This window comes from Lygodium microphyllum, chromosome 4, assembly GCF_053477565.2.
Source record: "Lygodium microphyllum isolate KBCC chromosome 4, Lygodium_microphyllum_v1.1.10, whole genome shotgun sequence".
NCBI lineage: Eukaryota > Viridiplantae > Streptophyta > Polypodiopsida > Schizaeales > Lygodiaceae > Lygodium > Lygodium microphyllum.
The window spans coordinates 40,897,221-40,916,768 of record NC_141138.1 but is presented as its reverse complement, the minus strand read 5'-3'; the positions used below and the strand labels follow the sequence as shown (position 1 = coordinate 40,916,768).

The 19,548-nt window shown below is 39.3% G+C and overlaps 1 protein-coding gene across 1 annotated transcript; it reads right to left on the bottom strand.

Moving 5' to 3' along the window:
- Window positions 1-358: 358 nt before the first annotated feature.
- LOC148036964 (plant viral-response family protein (DUF716)) lies at window positions 359-1,767 on the bottom strand. The gene has a single exon (XM_087675916.1). It carries the CDS (start codon window positions 1,536-1,538, stop codon window positions 576-578), a length of 963 nt encoding a protein of 320 aa, XP_087532042.1. The 5' UTR covers window positions 1,539-1,767; the 3' UTR covers window positions 359-575.
- Between the last annotated feature and the right edge of the window lie 17,781 nt (window positions 1,768-19,548).

Here is a 19,548-nt window from a genome sequence, read left to right as displayed (position 1 = left end):
AGAAAGTAGTTAGTCCCCTGAAGGCCCATGATATCAAGGGGAAAAAGAAAACATCCTTTGCATCTCACTTAAATTTTGATTCATGCATAAAGAGCACATAGCACAGCCTTAGCCAAGTCCCACCACAATGAAACAACGGCCAAGCAGCAAATCTAGTTCGTTTCATGATCAGACTTTTGTCAGGGCACGTGACACAAATTTAGCTAGGAATAATTTGTTAAGAAGGAAATAGGGCTTGCAAACACAAGGAGTGACAGAAGTTAGAATCAAATCACATTTTGCTCAACTTTGTACCAAGTTTAATGTTTCTATAATAGCCTCATCTAGCACATCACTCAATTTGGGTCATCTTTAAATCTTGACCCCAAACGCATGTTTCAATTCTTTATACAGAAGTGGAAAAATTACACCATCCCAATGAGGTTACTACTTGTTCAGTGCCTATGGGATTTTTCCTTACAAGGGTCCTCAATGAAGGAGACTTATGCTGGAATGCAGACAGCTAAGATACAAGTGTTCGTGACTGAAAATTTCACCAGTGCTTCAGAAGAACTTCATTGAAGGCAGTAAAATGCCTAGATTGCCACAGTCCGAAAACCATTTGCATCCTGATGATCTGGAAGTCCCTCATCTTCATCCATGCCAAGTGAGAACACGGCTGGTGGAGGAAATGTGGATCCATGTTCTGCTGTCCTTTTCAGTTCATAGGATTCAGTCGAACCCACCATCTCATAGTTCAAGCCATCGGAATCAGGCAACCTATTCTCTTTCCTGGTGCAAAGGCTGTACAGCGGAAGCAATGTCACAAGCACAAGAGCCATGTGGCAATTGAACTGCAAAGTGGCTATTGCCTTCCCCCTCATCAGGGCCATGCCAGCTGCACAGGTCACAGTGTAGTCGCCTTCACCACCTGCAGTTAGCTCACAACCCTTTGCCATGAAGGCACTGCTGAAAATCGATGCACCCATTTGGACGAGCCAGGTACCCTGCAGCACCAAGGCTGCACTCAGGGCGAGGGGCGGAAGGGCTGACGAGGGGTAGGCAATACTCAATGCACTGGAAGCAATGCAGGCGGCTATCGGGACGAGGAGGAGGTCGAAATACCTGCTTTCCAGCCCTGCATCAGGCCGCTGAAGATAGAAAAGCAGGAATTCCTGTGCAAAGGCGAATACCCCAATCATTTGGAGGCCCTCACGCGGCAGGGGCAGGAGTCGAGTCTTCTCTGAGACGAGCGACGCGATGGCGAATATGAAGAAACCGCATGCGGCAGCACTGCGCTCAAGGGGGCTCGCAGAGCCAGAACCGTCATCGAGACTGGAATGCTTGTGGGAGTCGATGAGGCCGCTGATGGTGTGCAGGGCGGCCATGGCGGCGATGAGAGTAAGCTGCGCGGCCTGCAGAGGGGGCGCCTTGCGAAGAAGAGATCGAGAAGAAGATCCACCAGGAGAGAGGGAAGAGGCGGCAAGGGTGCTCGATGCCTGCCACAGCCCAATGCTCAGAAACCCGCAACCAGAAACAACCATCCCGACGAGACCCATATCGCCCTTTCTTTTCCCTGCTCCTCTGTGTGTGTGTGTGTGTGTGTGTGTGTGTGTGTGTGTGTGTGTCTCTCTCTCTCTCTCTCTGGTACACGATCGAGTCAAAGATTTTGGACGGGGGCCGGGGCTGAGAGGAGAGTTTATACTAATTGGATGCAGGGCTTACATACGAGACTGCTAATGAGAGCCTCTTTCGTGCGAGGCACAGTTAACTGCACCAGACTCCACTCTCCTGGGACTTCCACAGTTGCAACCTTGCAAGTTGCACCCCTAACAAATATTAGTTTTGCACCCACACATCAATTTGGCACATTGGACTTTTTAACCTTTTTGGGCGTGCCCTATGCCCATGGGCTGCAAGAGTGATCATTGGGCAACATGTTTCCTTAGCATATAAAGTAGGAAAATTCGAAATACATACTTGTAAATTTTGTTCTCATTGACTGTTGCATCTCTCCGTAATTGGAATCATTGTTGTCATTTTGGGCGTGCCCTATGCCCATGGGCTGTAAGAGTGACCATTGGGCGACATGTTTCCTTAGCATATAAAGTAGGAAAAATCGAAATACATACTTGTGAATTTTGTTCTCATTGACTATTGCATTTCTCTCGGTAATTGGATTTATTGTTGTCATCTTGGTGATTTGAACCATGTCATGATTGCAAGTGAGAAGGCAAAGGGGGGCACAGCAAAGGTGGAAGCTAAGGGAAGGAATGTCTCTCTCCATTTCTTTCTTTCTCAACTGCACCTTGTCTTTGAAGGTGCATTTTGGCAATGGGGCCAACTAAAATATCGTCATCTTTAATTTGCATATTGTCTGCCAATAGTAGTTTGAATGTGATAAGCAGTTGTGATGTTAACTTCCCCAAACACAACAAAAGAATAATGGCATTCATCTAATAGTTGATGCCGCCACCTTGGTAGGCTCACTTTGACACTCTTGCTCCTCACCTATGGTTACACCCATTTGAGGAGGACACTCTGCTTTCGCTTACTAGCTTGGAGGGGTATATTCCCAAAAAGATCCCCCAATGTAGTTTTTGATTCATGGTTCTTTCAAGTGTCTACTAGCTCAGCTCTTGATGCCTTCACAATCCTCCTCCACGCAAAGGCATTACATCATCACTCAATGGCCCTGTGTGTGTGTGTGTGTGCGTGCGTGCATGCGTGCGTGTGTGTGTGTGTGTGTGCGCGTGCGTGTGCGCACGCGCTCAAGATTAATTGTGGGAAAACAATTGTAAAGTTAGAGGCTGGTGGAACTATCAAGCTTCACAAAGAACTTGCATCAAGTCTATGTATTGACATGGGATCACCAACTCTTCAATGAGATTTGCTTGAAGACATTAGGAAGACTTGAATGGGATGGAATGTATGCAAGATGTAGCTCATGGATAACCAATAATCTACGTTATGTAGTTGAATTGAATTTTTTGAAAGATTTAATGTACAATGGCATACAAAGAGGTCTTTTTGTATGAGATGTCAAGTTTGAGGCATTCATGTTGGGAATCTAGATGCTTTTTGATATGTCAATTATATTTCTTGAAGGTTTTGAACCTCCTTCCAACTTCATGAATGTGGGTTTCTTTTAATAGATTAGAGAATGGTAGAGTCTCTTTTTATTGTGTAAAACTCCAAGTATTAGATCGTAGACTATGGGAAATAATCTAGCATATTTAACAAAACATGCACCTATAGGTGAGTCTACTCTCAATAGCACTCCTCTACTTTGTGATGTGGAGGGTATTGTATTAGTAATTTAGTAGCCATTATCTATTAGAAAACTATAGGAGAACATTAATATACTCATCACAATATTTTTGGGTTCCATCAAGACATGGCCTTTTTATAGGGGTTTCCTCGATAAAGGACAATGCTAGGTTGATTTTTTTGCTAGTATTTACTTTGATAATCAAAACCTTGTATGGCTATGGATTGCAATTATATAATGATGTGGGAATTTTTCCGTGTGATAGGGAAATACATAGAGCTCACTCATGGCAATTGTTTTGGACTTCATAGTTCTATTTAGCAATATATAGCATGTGGCATATGCAATATGATATTTGAGGCACTTCGATCTAAAGATAATGAGTGCCTGAAGGAAGAATATTTTGAACATTTTGTTTTTATGATGTTTCTTGATAACATTCAAACATGGTTGCAAATTCACATCATTGCAAAAAATTATATGTGAGGAGATTAAGAAGCCTCTTAGAAGCTCTAGAATTTAAAAGCCCAATAGGAAACATTGTTCTAAGCTATGAAGAACAACCTTTTGCAAACTTCTAAGAGTTTTTTGGGTAGTTTGGAAGGTTAAGTCTTCATTTATTATACATATACCATCTGAGTTTACTAAGAGCAGTCTCTAATGTAAAATCTTTGGAAGACTAGTAAGAATATATTAATGGAAGGGGTTTTTGAACTTTGAAACTCATCACTCATAAAGATGATAACATATGAGAGCAAGAGCTTTTCACATATTCCATGAAGAGCTAGTATGCACAAGATTCACTAGTAGTGCACCCATCAAGCAATGGCCATACTAAATCATCAACTATAGTGAGCTCTAGTTAGTTATCTTTTATGAGTTTTGGTACAATATTCGCCAAGCTGTTGAGGTATCCTCATATGGAGCCTAACTTAAAAGCCCAAATATCAAATGTTTTGCATTTTTCTCAACCATATAAAGTCTAAATATACCTCCAAAGAGACAAATTTATGAGAAATCCAGTTGGTTTACACTCATTAATTTGTCTCTCATTGCAATAAAGAAAAACTATGGAAGCCTATGTAACACCACATCATCCTTCAGACTGCATTTGAAAAACATGGGAATTTTAAGACCTCCCAATATTCCTTAGCTAGCTTATAGAAAGTTCAAATTTTTGGGAAAATGTAAATTATGAATTTATCCATGAAGAGATTTCCAAAAATATTATGGATTGTTGATAAAAGATTCCAAAGATTTTGTTATCAAAATTAAAGGACTAATTTATGGGAAAATAAAATGATGATTAAATTTATTTTTATGGATTTCTCAATATTGTTTAATTGTCACATGGTTATAGCTTGTCGTGCATAGGCCTACATATGACACTAGTTGTTCATGCTTGGTAGTTAAATGGTAGGGACTAATGTGATTTGTGTTTGGGGTAGCAAATTATTAAGAGAATATATTATTTTGTTGCAAAGCACTTATGGTGTGCAAGGAATATTTAGTGGGCACTCGAGTAGCACAAAATTATTTTATGGATACATGTGCTTTATTGTGATGATTGTATGCAAAACAAGAGCTTGTGACTATTTGTGGGCTAACTTATAAAATCATGAAATTATTATTTTATGGATGTGTATTTTGATTAAATTAGGATTGATATTTTATATCTTGCCTTTAGGAAAACCAAGTTACTTTGGAGAAAAGAATTGGGAAAAATGAGTTGTGCAAGGAAGAGAAATGTATGGCCTATTTTTGGAATGCCTTTTATATTTTGAGCACCCCAACAGAATAGAATTAGATAAATACATGCATGGGGGATGTGCTCACCCATGCATGGGGGGATGATTGTACCCAATTAGTCTCTCGTGTGCTCTTCTCTTTCAACTCTATTCTCTGGTAGTTAGTTGTTCATGAATTTTTCTTCAATTTTTGGCAAAGTTATGGTGGTTTCTTCCAACATTGGTATCAAAGCACAATGTTTGTATGTGTGTCGCTCCTCGAGTCTACATCAAGAAAGAAGGCATATATCCATCATCAAGAGCTTCCACATCTTCATCATCAAGCACTGGTCAAATTTTTGGTCCCAAGCTTTACACAATGGTCTTTGGCTTTAAGTTGGTGTTTCCTAGGTTGTTCTTCAAATTTGAATTCAAGATGACATGGTGAAAGAGACTATTCAAAGGTGGTTTCTTCTTCTTGACTTTACTCCATAAGGACCACCAAAATCCACAATTGAGAGAGAATCCCTTCTCTAGTAGTTTTATCGAAATCCATGGTGGTTTTATTAGGAAGATCAAGAGAGAGAAAGATGGACATCAATAATTGTTTTTGCTAGTTTATCATCTACAAAACCACTCTTGTTTCTCCTTCCCACTACCACAAGACTCTTAATGCAGGCTAACATCATCATACTAAAAATAGGTGGCAATCCTCAAAATCCACACTACTCCCACGGCTTATAAATAGTGTAAACAACTGTGCACATAGCATACTTGACTTCATTTTATAAGCTGTATGAGCTATAATAACCTCGTTTAAATTGATTAATTAAAGTGGCAGCAGCCACTTTATGTGATAAGGGGAGAGGGGGGCATTAAATCATACCCCTCTTCCCACAAATGCTTGAAAGCATTAAGGTCTTCAACACAATTGCCTTTCTAAGCATTGTTCTTGTTTGGGTTATGAGATCCATACAAGAGTATTGTTTGCATCATGTAGTAAGAGCATTTTAATCTATATTCTTGTGTAGCAAAGGGTGACCAGTAAAGCAGTCAATATGGCTTTGTCCACACGTCGAGGATTTTACCTTGTGGGTTAGTTTAAAGATTGTTCCCATGCACATTTCTCCTTCTTCATCCAGAATTCATCCACAAATGGTTCTTTGTTAAGAACCTTGATAGCCATTTGTTCTTGAGCTCTTATTCATTTACAAAAGCTTTGTAGAAGGATATTTCAAAGATTTTTATTAATTTTAGAGCTTATTCAGACACCACCTTCCTTCATCTGCATATCCTTCCAACAAGATTATTATCCCTTGAGGATAACCAAGCCTTTGAATACTAAAGAATTGAATGCTAAATCTCCCCTCCTAGAGATCTTACCCTTTAATAACAAATTAATCTCCTATAGCACAGCTTCTTCACAAGTGGGAAGCACAACAAAGCTCAACTATTCAAGACGAAGATGACCACATTGTACATATTCTTCGTCGTGTCTTTGATGCACAACAAACCTAGAAGGAGAAGCGCCATAAGTATTTCTAATTTTTCCCAAGAAGGAAAAGCTTAAGTGTGTCTGATAAAGCATCTTTATGGTGGAATATACTTTGTCAAAATGCTAATCATCCTCTTACATGGGATGCATTCCAAAATCATTTCAAGGATTCTTTGCTAACCCCTCAATTCCATCTTAATGCTCGAAGAAATTGGGTGAATTTTTCATGGCAAGCAGGTGATAATGTAGTTACCTACACTGTGTAGTTTTGGCAACAACTCTTATTGTTGTGAATGCTAGAAGTTCCAAAAGATATACTATTTTGTGGATTATCATCCTCCATGTGAAACCTTTGGATGCTTTATGTATTGGGTCAACTTCCAAATGATGTGGCAATGACATTAAAGGAGTGGTTCAAAATAACACTTTTAGCAACATTAAGTAGCATATGCAAATAAAACCTTGCTTTGATAAGCTAAGGTTCATGCAAGCTTGCAAAGATTCATGTTGTCAAAGAGTAAGGGAGAATAGCAAACTATTCTACTTTGTCTTGGGACATTGGAAATCATTAGGGAATTGGCTCTTTAGTAGCATGCATGCTATCCATGCTAGGGTCCAATTGAGTGTGTAGCAAAAGGATCTTAGAGTCCTTGAAGTGCTTCAATGGAGGAAAAATCCATGCACAAAGGAGGCTATTTTTTAGTAGAAGAAAGGAGCTTTCGAAACCTGCAAGGAGAGTCTGAGAAAAGAAAAGGCTATTATTAGCCCCAAAAAGGATGCAACCTTTGGGAGAGGTGCGAAGAGGAGAAGAACTCAACACAATAGGCTCATAGTAGCTTTTAGAGGGGAGAGCCATGGCAACTCTAGCACCATCAATTGCTTCTTCCTAGTCTGGCTTTGCTAACTAACGACACAAACAAAAGACATGGTCCCAACTAGAAGAAGACAAGAGGAAGAGTCAACTATTTAGAGAGGCTGAGTGCATGGTGATTGCAATGCTAATGAGCAATAAGAGGAAGGTGACGAGTTAAAACTGCATGGACATTGTGTTTAACTTGTCAACTAATGATCTTAATCACCATCATGCAAGCTTAGATGACATCTTGAAGACGACAGCTACAAGTGATCAATCAAGAGGAGAATTGTAGGAGGGAAAACCTACAAGAAAGGGGATGATCTGAATTCTACATGAATAGTGCGAAGTGGTAGAGAAGTGAACAATGCCAACTACATAAGGTGGGAGATAGGTTGAAGCGGCCCACAAGGAGCATCATATTCTTTGGTTGGTCATCTATAAGGTTGTGTGAGGAAGAAGCTAGCTATGCATTGCAGGTCCTTGTTTGTCAATAAGATGTCAACACAAAGGAGAGAGTAGAACTTTGTCACCCTGTCGTACTTCAATCCAAAAGCTAGGAAAAAGACATGTATGTAGGCCAAAGAAGGATTGTCACTAATACATAGAGAACTAAAGGCTACATCATGGATTAGGCTGCCCAATATTATCCAATCCAAGGTTTCATCATCAATATGTTATGCCATCTTAGGAAGCTTGTGAGAGAGCAATAGTGCATGATCAAGAGGATTGTTGTTTGTTGAGGTTGATTGTTAACAAGAGAGAGAGGAGCAGTGCTGCGTGGTTTGAGGGAGAGGCCATGTGGAATTCTTAAAGGAGTTATCAATCTTCAATTGGAATGAAATATTCATATATCCTTTCTACTCAAGCCTCCTAGTCGTATTACATAAGCCTTAAACTACCAACTTACCTTTTGGCTACTATAGAGGACCTGCATCTTTATTAGTACGTATATGATTGAGACACTTATGCATCCATCTTGGGAAAGACTTGATGATGTCTTTCAAGTTATGATATGTGTATCAAGCTCTTGCACATGATCTTGAGCATTATGAGATGAAGTCATGAAAAACACTAGCATTTATTGCAATGTCAAGATCTGATCTACGTGAGCTAAGTTGTGTAAATGACCAAGGTTCAATGTTCTCTTGAGAGTGAAATGTGAGGAGAGGAGTTGATTTACAGGCTAGTTGCTAGAGTATGTTTGATGTGTATTGAGTTGTTCGCACCCAATGATAAGTTCTTCACTGATCATGCACAAATGCAAGCATCCACCTAGATCAAAATAACTAGCATTTGCACAACTATGGCACCACACTAAGCACCCCCTCCTAGATCATAAGGCCTTCAATGTGCATCATACATTAGAGGCTTTTGAATCTCCATATACATGCTCAAAATGCACCCATCAACAAATACATAACAACATGTCTACTCTTTCTGAGGAAGTTGCTTCCAATGACCTTATGGATCTACATTCAACATAATCGATGCATCCAACACACTTAGACCATCATTGAAAGTATTGAGGCATTGCATATCTTGAAGCATCTCTGAATTTCCTATCAAGGCATCAAACAAAGCATCCAAAACATTCTCCACCTATGGAGCATCACATCCAACACCCACTAGAGGCATATACTCTAACTCATGAACCTTTGTACAAAATGCAATTGTCTCCTGCAACTCATGTGCATCAAGCAAGTCACCAATCTCCCTCTGAGTCCTTGCATCTAGTAAAACATAAGCTTCATAAGCCTCTTCATATGCACTAAGAAAATCTACATATGCAATGGTTGACTCCTCCATTACCGGCTCTTCCAAGGCATCCGTGGTATGGCCAATCAATGCATCAAGAGCCTTTGTAAACTCTTTTTGCTTTTCTACATCTAGTAGTACATGAGTCTCATAGGCTTTCTTGTAAGCACTTAGAAAATCTACATATGCATTGTCCATCTCATCTGCTTTAGGCTCTTGTCAAGTAGCATTAGCATGGATACTCAAAGCATCACTAGTCATTGCATAAGCATCCTCTATAAGGCTAATCATAGCCTCATTATTTTCAGCATAGGCATTCACTACATAAGTGCTTAAATCCCTAATAGAATCATCAGAAACATTCATAGCAAGTCGACGCTCAACTTTGGTAGCAAGTAGTGAAGCATGGCAAAAGCATGTGCCTCTTCTATAAGTTCATTATCCTCTAGCTACATCTATATCCTTATCTCTTCCTCTTCCCACCTCCTTTGTTCTTCCTTTTCCTATTTCTCCCATTGCTGATGTTGATACTTATATGCGACAATAAGCCTCCTACATAAATTCTCAAATTTCTTCCAAATTTCATAAGCGACATAATTTGAATATCTTAGCTCAATCATCTATACACTTGGATTCATCACTTGCTGTATCTTTTGTGCACAAATCATCTTTGCATCCCTAGAACCATCTTGTATCACCAGGGACTTATACACTAACTGCAATGAGTTTCTGACATATAGCCTAAAGCTTCTTCCCAACTACATCATCTATGTACCTGTTAGTCATTTTCTTGACACTACATTTACCCATAGAATGGTGTATTACCTTAGTCATTGTTATTTCCTGTGTGAAGCAGCCTTTATATGTCTTATGAAGTTCACTACCTCATGAAGTGCAGTTTTGGGGCAGTTGCATAAACGTGACCTGATGAGGCATTTTGTGTTTTCTTATTTTCTATATGATCACTTATGATGTATACACCTAATGTATGATGGATTTACCTGAATATATTGAGGATCTGGTAGTTGGCGCCATCATCTATGGTGTCTTTATCTCATTTGCAACATGTTCTATGTGTTGTACTTCTCATTTTCTGATCTGTAGTGCTGAATATAGTATGTCTATGCTTCTATATAGTTAGTTCTGAGTTTCCATGGTTTCTGGATGCAATATCAAGTATTTGCCCCATGAAGCATTCTCTATCCTGTTATGTATTCTGCATAGATAGGGCAACAACACTTTGGCAATCCTGCCATTGATTTCCTGTGTCTCTATGTGAAAACATAATTTAAAATGGCTAAGGTTGAGCCTAGATATTCGAAGTTTCTGCATGAAACAGAATTCTTGCAGCATGGAGCAGAATTTTTGCATGAAGCAGTTTCCTCCATGAAGCAGAATTTTGTTAGGAGAAGTAATGCAAAATCAGAGCCAAGATAATTCAATTCTCTTTATGTTGTTCTCTATTTTTGGATGTTAAAGCATAGTCAAAATACTTTCCTTTGATGATATATATCTAAACATCTAGTTGCTTCTTGGAGCAGTGGTAGACTGCTTGAAGCAGCGTGATGCAGATTAAAGGTTTAACTTGGCATTTCTACATACAAAGAATTACCCATACCCATCAAATGTTATTGTAGCCTAAAGCAAATCCAAATAATTAAGGGAGTTATTTGCAGGACAATAGCAGGGGTTATTTCAGAATGATGGTAGGGACGCAGGAGGAATTGACACCCTGGATGAGGAGGAGTTTCCATCTTTTGGAGAGGGGTTCCAGGATGTTGGTACCTCTGTTGGTACCGCTATTGTGTATCATTCCCATGCATCATCTACCGAATCTCCCTCAAGTTCTCCTGAAGAAGCAAATGGAATACCTAACTTGCAAAATCTTTCAACTCCTCAAGACCGTGCAGTAGAGAGATTATAACATTTGGTATTAGGAAGTGCAATCCTATTAAAGAGACAAGTTGGTACTGCTAGGAAGTCTCTTACTTTTGATCCCTTGCCTCCGTTAAAGAGGAATACATTAAAAGCCATGAATCCCAACCCACCACACAACCCTAAGGTCAGGGCATCTAAATTCTCAATGAAGAAGAAAGAAGACACAGATTGTCATGTTGCACAATTTGAGACAAAGTGGGCGGCTAGCGGCTTCAACAATATGTTTGGGGATCAAGTTCAACTACATCAGTTTGCAGCAACCTTCAAAGGTAAGGCCATGGACTAGTATAGTACTTATGGTGCTGGATACTTTACCACATATGATGACCTTAAAACTGCTTTCTTAAGTAGATTTACCACATATGATGTGTTAAACAAGTAGAAGAAAATGCTAGTGCAGTATTATGCACAGAAATTTAAAAACCCATTAAACAAGATGAATCAAGAAGATAGACCTTCTATGGAGTTACAATACTCTTATTTTGTTAAGGGATTGGATAAAGCTATTGCAGCAACAATTGCCAATGCAGAAATTGGAAACAATAATAGCATAGATCGGCTGGTTGAAGTAACCCAACGGGTGGAAAAGAGACTTGGTAAAAGTAGATCCAAGAAGAAGAGTAAACATGGCTCTTCAGACTCTGAGTCTGATGGTTCTGATGCAGAGGATAGTAGTGATGAAGAAGATACTTCATCAAGCTTTGAGTCGGAAACTGGATCAAGCAACTCGGATGACGATCGAAGTAAGCGAAGGCAGAAGAGATACAAAAAGAAATTTGGGAAACATAAGACCTCTTCTAAGGATAAGAAGAAGGGGCAAGAGAAAGAGGAAAAAACAACCTTGGAAAGAAGGTTGGAAAAGAAAATCAAGAAGCAGTTGTTGGAGATGGGTGTAATGACTACTTCCAAGAATGTGAAGTCGTGTAGCATTTGTCACAAGGTGGGCCATGAGGCTAGAGAATACTAGTATAATCCAACGGTACGGAATGCAAGGTAGCAAACAACATCTCCAGCAACAGCGATAAATCAAATTGCACTTGAATTGGCACAGCAAAGAGGATTTAAAGGCTTTGGAAGAAAGGGTCAGCCACCTAAGCAATGGGGTAATGACCAGCCAAGGCAGTGGAATAATGTTCAACAAAGGCAGCGAGGGCCTTACTACTACTGTGGCAGGTAAGGACACATGTCAAGATCCAACTGTGAGTTATGGGTACGCCATAGGGATGAAAGGGGAATGCAAACCGAGGAGCAGAAAGAAATGCAACCGTCAGGACTACCCCGTGGTGGTCAACCACCACCGGCACCCACAACAGTAGTCCTTGTAGAGTTACCTACGCAAGTCATGGGGGGCCAGGTACTAAACCATCCGCTGAACCAGCAAGTTCAAGAAGCTTTACAGAAAGAAGTGCCAAGTAAGAGTGTTTTAAATGTCATTAAGCATGGTTTAGATCCGCAGGTGGGCTGTGATTGCTCAAATTGCATAGTTGTGGAAGATTGTCCGGATGAGACAGCAATTTTGGACATTACCAGGCAAAAGCTCAGCAATAGATTAATTGGGAAAATCAAGAAATGGCTGGGGAAGTGTCTTCTAATGAAGTTATGAAGTTGCAGAAGAAAAAGCACTTCAAACAGCTTAAAGCTGCAGAATTGCCTCATGAAGTTCAAGACAGTCAATTGCTTCATGAGGAAAATTAGCAATATATATTCATGACAAGAATGCAGTCCAGTATGCAGCCTCAAAGTTTGGATTCATATGAGGCATTGCATGGTTCGCATGAGTTGTTTGCTGCACTAACTAAGTCTTCATTGCAGCTAACTCTGGAGCAAATCCTTGATTTAATTCCACGATTTAAGGAAAAGCTTCTAGCTACGATTATGTCCAATCAGGATAAAGTGCTGAAACATTATGCTATGGCCAAGGAACAGACTTCAAAATGTCAACCAGTGATTCCCACACAAATGGAGGTGGTAGATTACAAGGTTTCGACTATTCAAGTTAACTACTTGGGTAGCAAGTTTGATTATGTTCTTCTGGATGGAAGTTCATGAGTTAACATTCTACCTGAAGAGATGTATTTGGCATATAAATTGCAAGGGCTTGTGGCATCACCATTTTAGGTTAAAATGGCGGATCAAAGAAGATTTCAACCATTGGGAATATTAAAGAATTAGCTTATTCGGGTAGCCGGACTAAATTTCAAGGTCAATTTTGTTGTTCTCTGCATGGAAGGTTTAGGGGATTCATAGAATATGTTGTTGGGAAGACCTTGGTTTATATTAGCTAAGTTGAAACAGGATTGGGGTTCAGATACAACAATTATTCCTCATGGAAGTAAGGAGGTCAAGTTGTCTATAATTAATCAAGTGGTTTTGAAGCCTAAGTACCGTCCGTTATTTGCTCAGACAATTAATATTGCGACGGAGATTGAAGATGATGAGGATGAACTTTTTCTACAAACTAATCCTACAATTGTACCAGTCTTTGAAGTGGATGTTGAAAAGATTTTGTCCCAGTATCATGTATTTCCAGTAGTATCATTATCAAATCTGGTTTTACCAACCGATCAGGACAGTTACTCCATGTAGCAGCAAACTAATTCTATGCGGCAAAACGATTGCCCCATGGAGCAAAACATTGATTCTATGGAGTAGAGTAGTGATTTCATGCAGCAGAGTAGTAATTTGGTGGTGGAAAGTAATGTTACTTCTGAGGGAAGTAAAAACACTGATCTGGAAACACTTAGGGACCAAAAGAAGCCTTCTTTAGATGCAGAGGAGGATTTAGACAAAGCAAGTTAGCAAGCTATTATAGATGCAGATCTGAAATGTGAGCATACCATGCACAAGTCACCTAGAGTCTTTGAGCATGATGTCCAAGAAGTGTATTTGGAAGCTGAAATAGGTTCTAAATCAATAAAGGTGAGTATTTTTGTTGAGGAAGATTTCAAGCAACAATTGATTAATTTGTGCAAGGACTTTCAGGATATCTTTGCTTGGGAATACACTGACATGAAGGGGTTTGATCTGGGGGGGGTGTTAGCATAGAATTAATTTAAAAGCAGATGCAAAGCCTATTATGTAGAAATGGTACCATATGAATCCCAATTATGCTAAACAGGTGAAGGAAGAGATTGACAAACTCCTTCGAGTGGGTTTTATCAAACCTGTTAATGAAGTGACTTGGTTGTCACCAATTGTGGTGGTGCCTAAAAAGATGGCAAGATACGGGTTTGTGTAGATTATAGAAAGTTGAATGCGGCAACAATCACTGACCCATTTCCTCTTCCATTCATGGATTCTTTATTGGATGATGTGGCAGGTGATGAGATCTATAGTTTTTTGAATGGTTTCTCTGGTTATAATTAGATCCACATGCATCTGGATGATATGGATAAGACAGCTTTCATAACGGAATGGGGAGCTTTTGTGAGTACTGTCATGAATTTCAGTTTAAAGAATGGACCCCCATAATTTCAAGGTGTAGCTCATAAAACCTTTGATCCCTATCTTACATCTTTTATGAGGGTTTTCATAGATGATTTTTGTGTATTTGGCAAGAAAGTGGATCATTTGCAGCACCTTCGACTTTGTTTTGAAAGATGTCGTCAATTTGGCATGTCACTTAATCCTTTCAAATCTGTTTTTACTGCCAAAAGAGGAGTTCTTTTGGGGCATATCATTTCCAAAGAAGGTATGGCTATTGATTTGAGGAAAATTCAAGTAGTTTAGAAGGCTGTTGTACCTAAAATAGTTCAAGAAGTGATGTGCTTCATAGGCAAGTAAAATGGCACAGTAGGTATTTGAGGTATCTAGCCCATATTTGTGCTCCACTTACATTACTCACTAAGAAGGGAGTTCAGTTTGTTTGGAGGCATGATCAAGATAAAGCATTTGCTATATTGAAGAAGATGTTGGTAGTAGCACCAATTTTGCAACCACCACAATGAGATATTCCATTTCATGTCTTTGTGGATGCATCCGATATTGCAGTGGGTGCAGCCTTGATGTAGGAAAGGGTTGCAGGTTGGTTCAGACCTGTCTGTTATGCAAGTATAAGGCTTACAACTACTGAGAAGAACTATACTGTCACTGAATAGGAAGCTCTTGGAATGATATTTGCATTGCAAAAATTCAAACATTACTTATTGAAGAATCAAAGTCATTTTTCATGTGGATCATCAGGCCTTATTGGATCTCATCAACAAACCGCAACTTACACGTAGATTGGTAAGGTGGATGTTACTTTTGCAAGAGTTTGATTACAAAATAGTACATACACCAAGGAAAGAACATGTGGTAGCTGATTTTCAGAGTAGAATTGAGTCAGAGGACACTATATTGGGAGTAAATGATTAGTTGCCCAATTGAGAACTATTCAATGTTCATGTAAGTCTATTCAATTCCTTATATGATCACATGCTACATTTTTTGCTTCATGGAGTGATGCCTATTGATTTGTCTAGAGACCACTGTAGAAAGTTGGCATTGTAGAGCAGGAATTATCAAGTTATTTTGGGAGTCCTCTCCAAGAGGGGTATTGATAATGTGTTAAGAAGATGTGTAACTGGTCAAGAGCAGCTTGCTATTCTGCATGAGGCACATGCAAGACTCACTGGAGGGCATTTCTCTGGTGAGATTACAGCAAGGAAGGTTCTTCAAGCAGGGTTGTGGTGGCCAACTGTGATTAAGGGTGCACATCAATATGCCAAAGAATGCATTACCTATATGAAGGAAGGTCAACCTCTATCTAGGGATTGAATGCAAGATCATGCAGTTTTACCTTTGCAACCATTTCAAAAGTGGGGTATTGACTTAGTGGGCCCCATCAAGCCAATTGCTCATCATCAGAGTAAGAATCAATATATTTTGGTTTGTACTGATTATTGTACTAAGTGGGTTGAAGCCAAAGCCTTGCGGGATAACAAAGCGGCAAGTGTGGCTCAATTTTTGTACTCTAATATAATGACTCGCTTTGGATACCCCATAGAGTTGGTAAGTGATCGGGGTAAACATTTTCTAAATGAAGTTATTAAGTTGTTGACTTCTAAGCATATGGTTCTTCATAAGAAGTCCACACCCTATCACCCTCAGGTAAATGGGCAAGCCAAACATTCCCATAAGATTTTACTTTGAATTCTTAAGAAAATTGTTATTAATAACCATAAGGATTGGGATACAAAGTTAGATTCAGTATTATGGTCCTTTCGTACAGCAAATAAGGTTTCAACAGGTTTAACTCCTTTCAAGCTAGTTTATGGTCTTGAGGCGGTTGTCCCCATGGAGTTCTTGGTACCTAGTTTGAGAGTGGCCGTTACTTATAGGTTGTGTCTTGAGGAATCAGTTCATGATAGGCTGCAGAAGTTGATGCAATTAGAGGAAGATCAAATTATTGCCCATTACCTTCAAGGAGCGGTGCAGTCAAGAAGATAGGCATGGGTTAATAGACACATCAAAAAGAAAGTAATTAAAGAAGGAGATCTGGTTATGGTGTATAATTCAAGGCTTGGAAAGCATCCAAAAAAGCTAAAGCTGAGGTATACTGGCCCTTATGAGGTTTTAAAAGATCTAGGTCAAGGAATTTTTGTGTTGGCTACTTTGTAGGGTGAAATAGTTAAGCCCGCAATGAATGGGTTTAAATTGAGAAGGTTAGTGCAACCGGACTATGATGAATCACCTCATGACATTCAGGAGAAACCCACAATTGCAATGCATTTGATTCAAATTTCAGCATTGTTACCTCATGGAGCAAGTAATGGGATTTTACCCCATAGAGCAAATTTTGATTCTTTGAATCTCATGATTTTTTTTAGGGTTTCTTGGTTTGATTCTTTCCACAAAGAACCATTATTTTGTTGTCAAATATTGGCAGATGATGTTATCTTATATATTACTCATGGTATTCATAAAGAAGCTATACAAACTTCAATAGTGCTCTATGAAGTGCAAGACATTTTAGAGTTGTTTTATGTCATGTTAGAAGTGCAAAGGAGCTTCATGAAGTGGTGGCACTATATGACATTAAAAGTTGGTCATTGGAATTTTCCTTGTGGGGACTATATTTCTAAAGCTTTCTCTCATGATATTATGACTTGGCAAAGTGGTATCATGGTTATGGGAGATTGTGCATTGAAAAGAATTTTACTTTTTAACCTTGGATTTGGGTGTGATGGTCTAGAAGATCAACTGACTTTAACTTGAGTTCCTTTGGTACTTAAATTGTATGAAGCTACAAAGTTCCGATTGCATGAGGTGTATTTGAAGGGACAAGATTCATATGTCAAAGGCACTATGAGTACAAGTGGTCATCAATATGTTATCGTATCTCTCTTTTCAAGGAGTTTAATTCATTGTCAAGTAAGGCAAGAGAAAAAAGGGCAAAGTATGGAAAAGAAGGTTCGAGTGCTGACGCCTACGCCCATACAACAACGCCTTCCTGCGAATTCATGCCATCATACTCCATCATTTTCTTCATCTCTGATTCACAGCAGGTCGTAGGTGATGTTACCATGGTGAAGACAAGGCAAAGAAAGATTTCAAAGCTTCCTGTGAAAAGAGGGCGACAATAGCGGAGGGCTGTTCATGAGCATGATGAGGGCTGGAGTAATAGTCTGCCTGATACAACTCCATCAAAGGTCAAGGATTCCACACCAAAAGCATCTTCTACCATGTCTAATGAGGATGAAGGTGATTTGGCTTCTCCAATTCTTGATTGCTCTATTCTTATGGATACCAATGAGCCCAATGTCAGGGGCTAGTTAAAGCAGATTGCTTTGCTTAGTTTTGCTGAGTTGCCATGGGATACTTGGGGAAACAATGTGCATGCTCAACAATAGTTAGAGAAAGTGGAAAGATTGATGGCAAACTTGAGCTTACTCCTTCTCTTTTAGCTCGTGTTTTCCCTTGAACTCAATGATAGACCAAAACATTGGCGGTGTGCCAATGAAGCCATGCAACAGGAATTTGAGCTGCTACTAGTGTTCGCAATCAGTATGTATTGAGACATGTTGATCCCAAGAGAAGGTTCTTTATAAAATGGTTCATGCAAAGGTTTTTGTTCTTCATGAAGGCAAATGTAATCACAAAGGATACCTTTGGAATTTTATGGTATGCTAAGAATGTTGGGGCTCCAAATTGGTCGGGAACTCTATATAATAAATTGATGCATGAAGTTCATGTTCCAACCATTTGGAAGCAGCAGCAAAAAGCAGGGTTGGACCTATGTTGGTTGGGTTATATGCTCACTTGCAAGTTGTGTTTCCAACATTGCATCCATCTCTTTGGGAGTCTCCAAAGGTGGACAAGGTTAGTGCATTTAGGAGGCAAAAATTGGTGGATGGGATACTTGTTGACCTTTATGACAAAGATTTGTCCCATGCTCATGCTCCGGGTGTTTCTGACAGTGACAAGGCTAAAGAGTTTGTGGATCCTTTGTTCATGAGTTTTTCTTCTCATGAAGTGTCATATGTTAATACATTGGAAAGCTATATGCCTTTTGATATATCAGAGTGGTTGAATGATGATGTTAAAAATGACAATGTTCATGAAGATGTTGTGATTAAAGGTGTCAAGAAAAAAGTTAGATTCTCTAAGGTTAAGATGGAGAATATGCCAATGCCTAAGACCAGTGATTCTTTGTAGCAGTAGCAGGGCATTGGTTTCTCTTATGACAGGACAGTTTTTTTAGATATATGTTCCTCAAAATCTTGAGGAGGAATGCTCTTTTGTTGCAGGGTTGCATCGGTTTATGACTGAAATACATGCTAATGGTGCAATGAAGTTGGATGTAGTGCAAGCTTTGCAAGAGCAATTGGCATCTATGAAGACTAAAAAGGACACAATGCATATTGAAATGGTGAACTTGATTGTTGGCTAAGGAGAATGCTAAGTTAAAGGCTAATAGAGTTCTATTGGATGCTCGTTTTCAACCTCTTCTTAAAGTGGAAAAGCAACTCTTGAGTGATATGGAGGTTGATCTGGATGGGTCTTTTTTATGCAACAAGATTTGGTTTCAATGAGAGCTACATTTACTAATTTGATGCATGATCAGTGGGTGGGTATTGCTAATAGGATGTCACAGGTTATATCTAGACCATGTGTAGTTTTACAGTAGTCCTTTGTGTTTAAAAGTATGGAAGCATTTATTCATGAAAAAACTCTCTGAAGGAGAAAATTGATGAAGTGCAGGTTGAGTATCATAGACGTGGCAATGGTAATTGCTTTGCAAAGTGTTAAGCAGATTGATCATGCTAAAAATCAGTCTTTTGATGTTGATGTAATCAAGGCTGATATTAATGATGTATTGCATGATATTCATACCTAGGTGCAAATCAGGGAGCTTACAATGTATAAGATTCATGATATGGATGTTTTACCTCTTGGATCACAGGAGCACCATGTCCAGGAGCAGTCTATTATGGATTGCCATGATGCTCATGAGCCTCATAGTTCATGATTTACTTTGATGCAACTGTAGTAGGGAGCTATAAGTATCCTACTAGAGAGGCTCTACTTATGGTTACTCTCTATG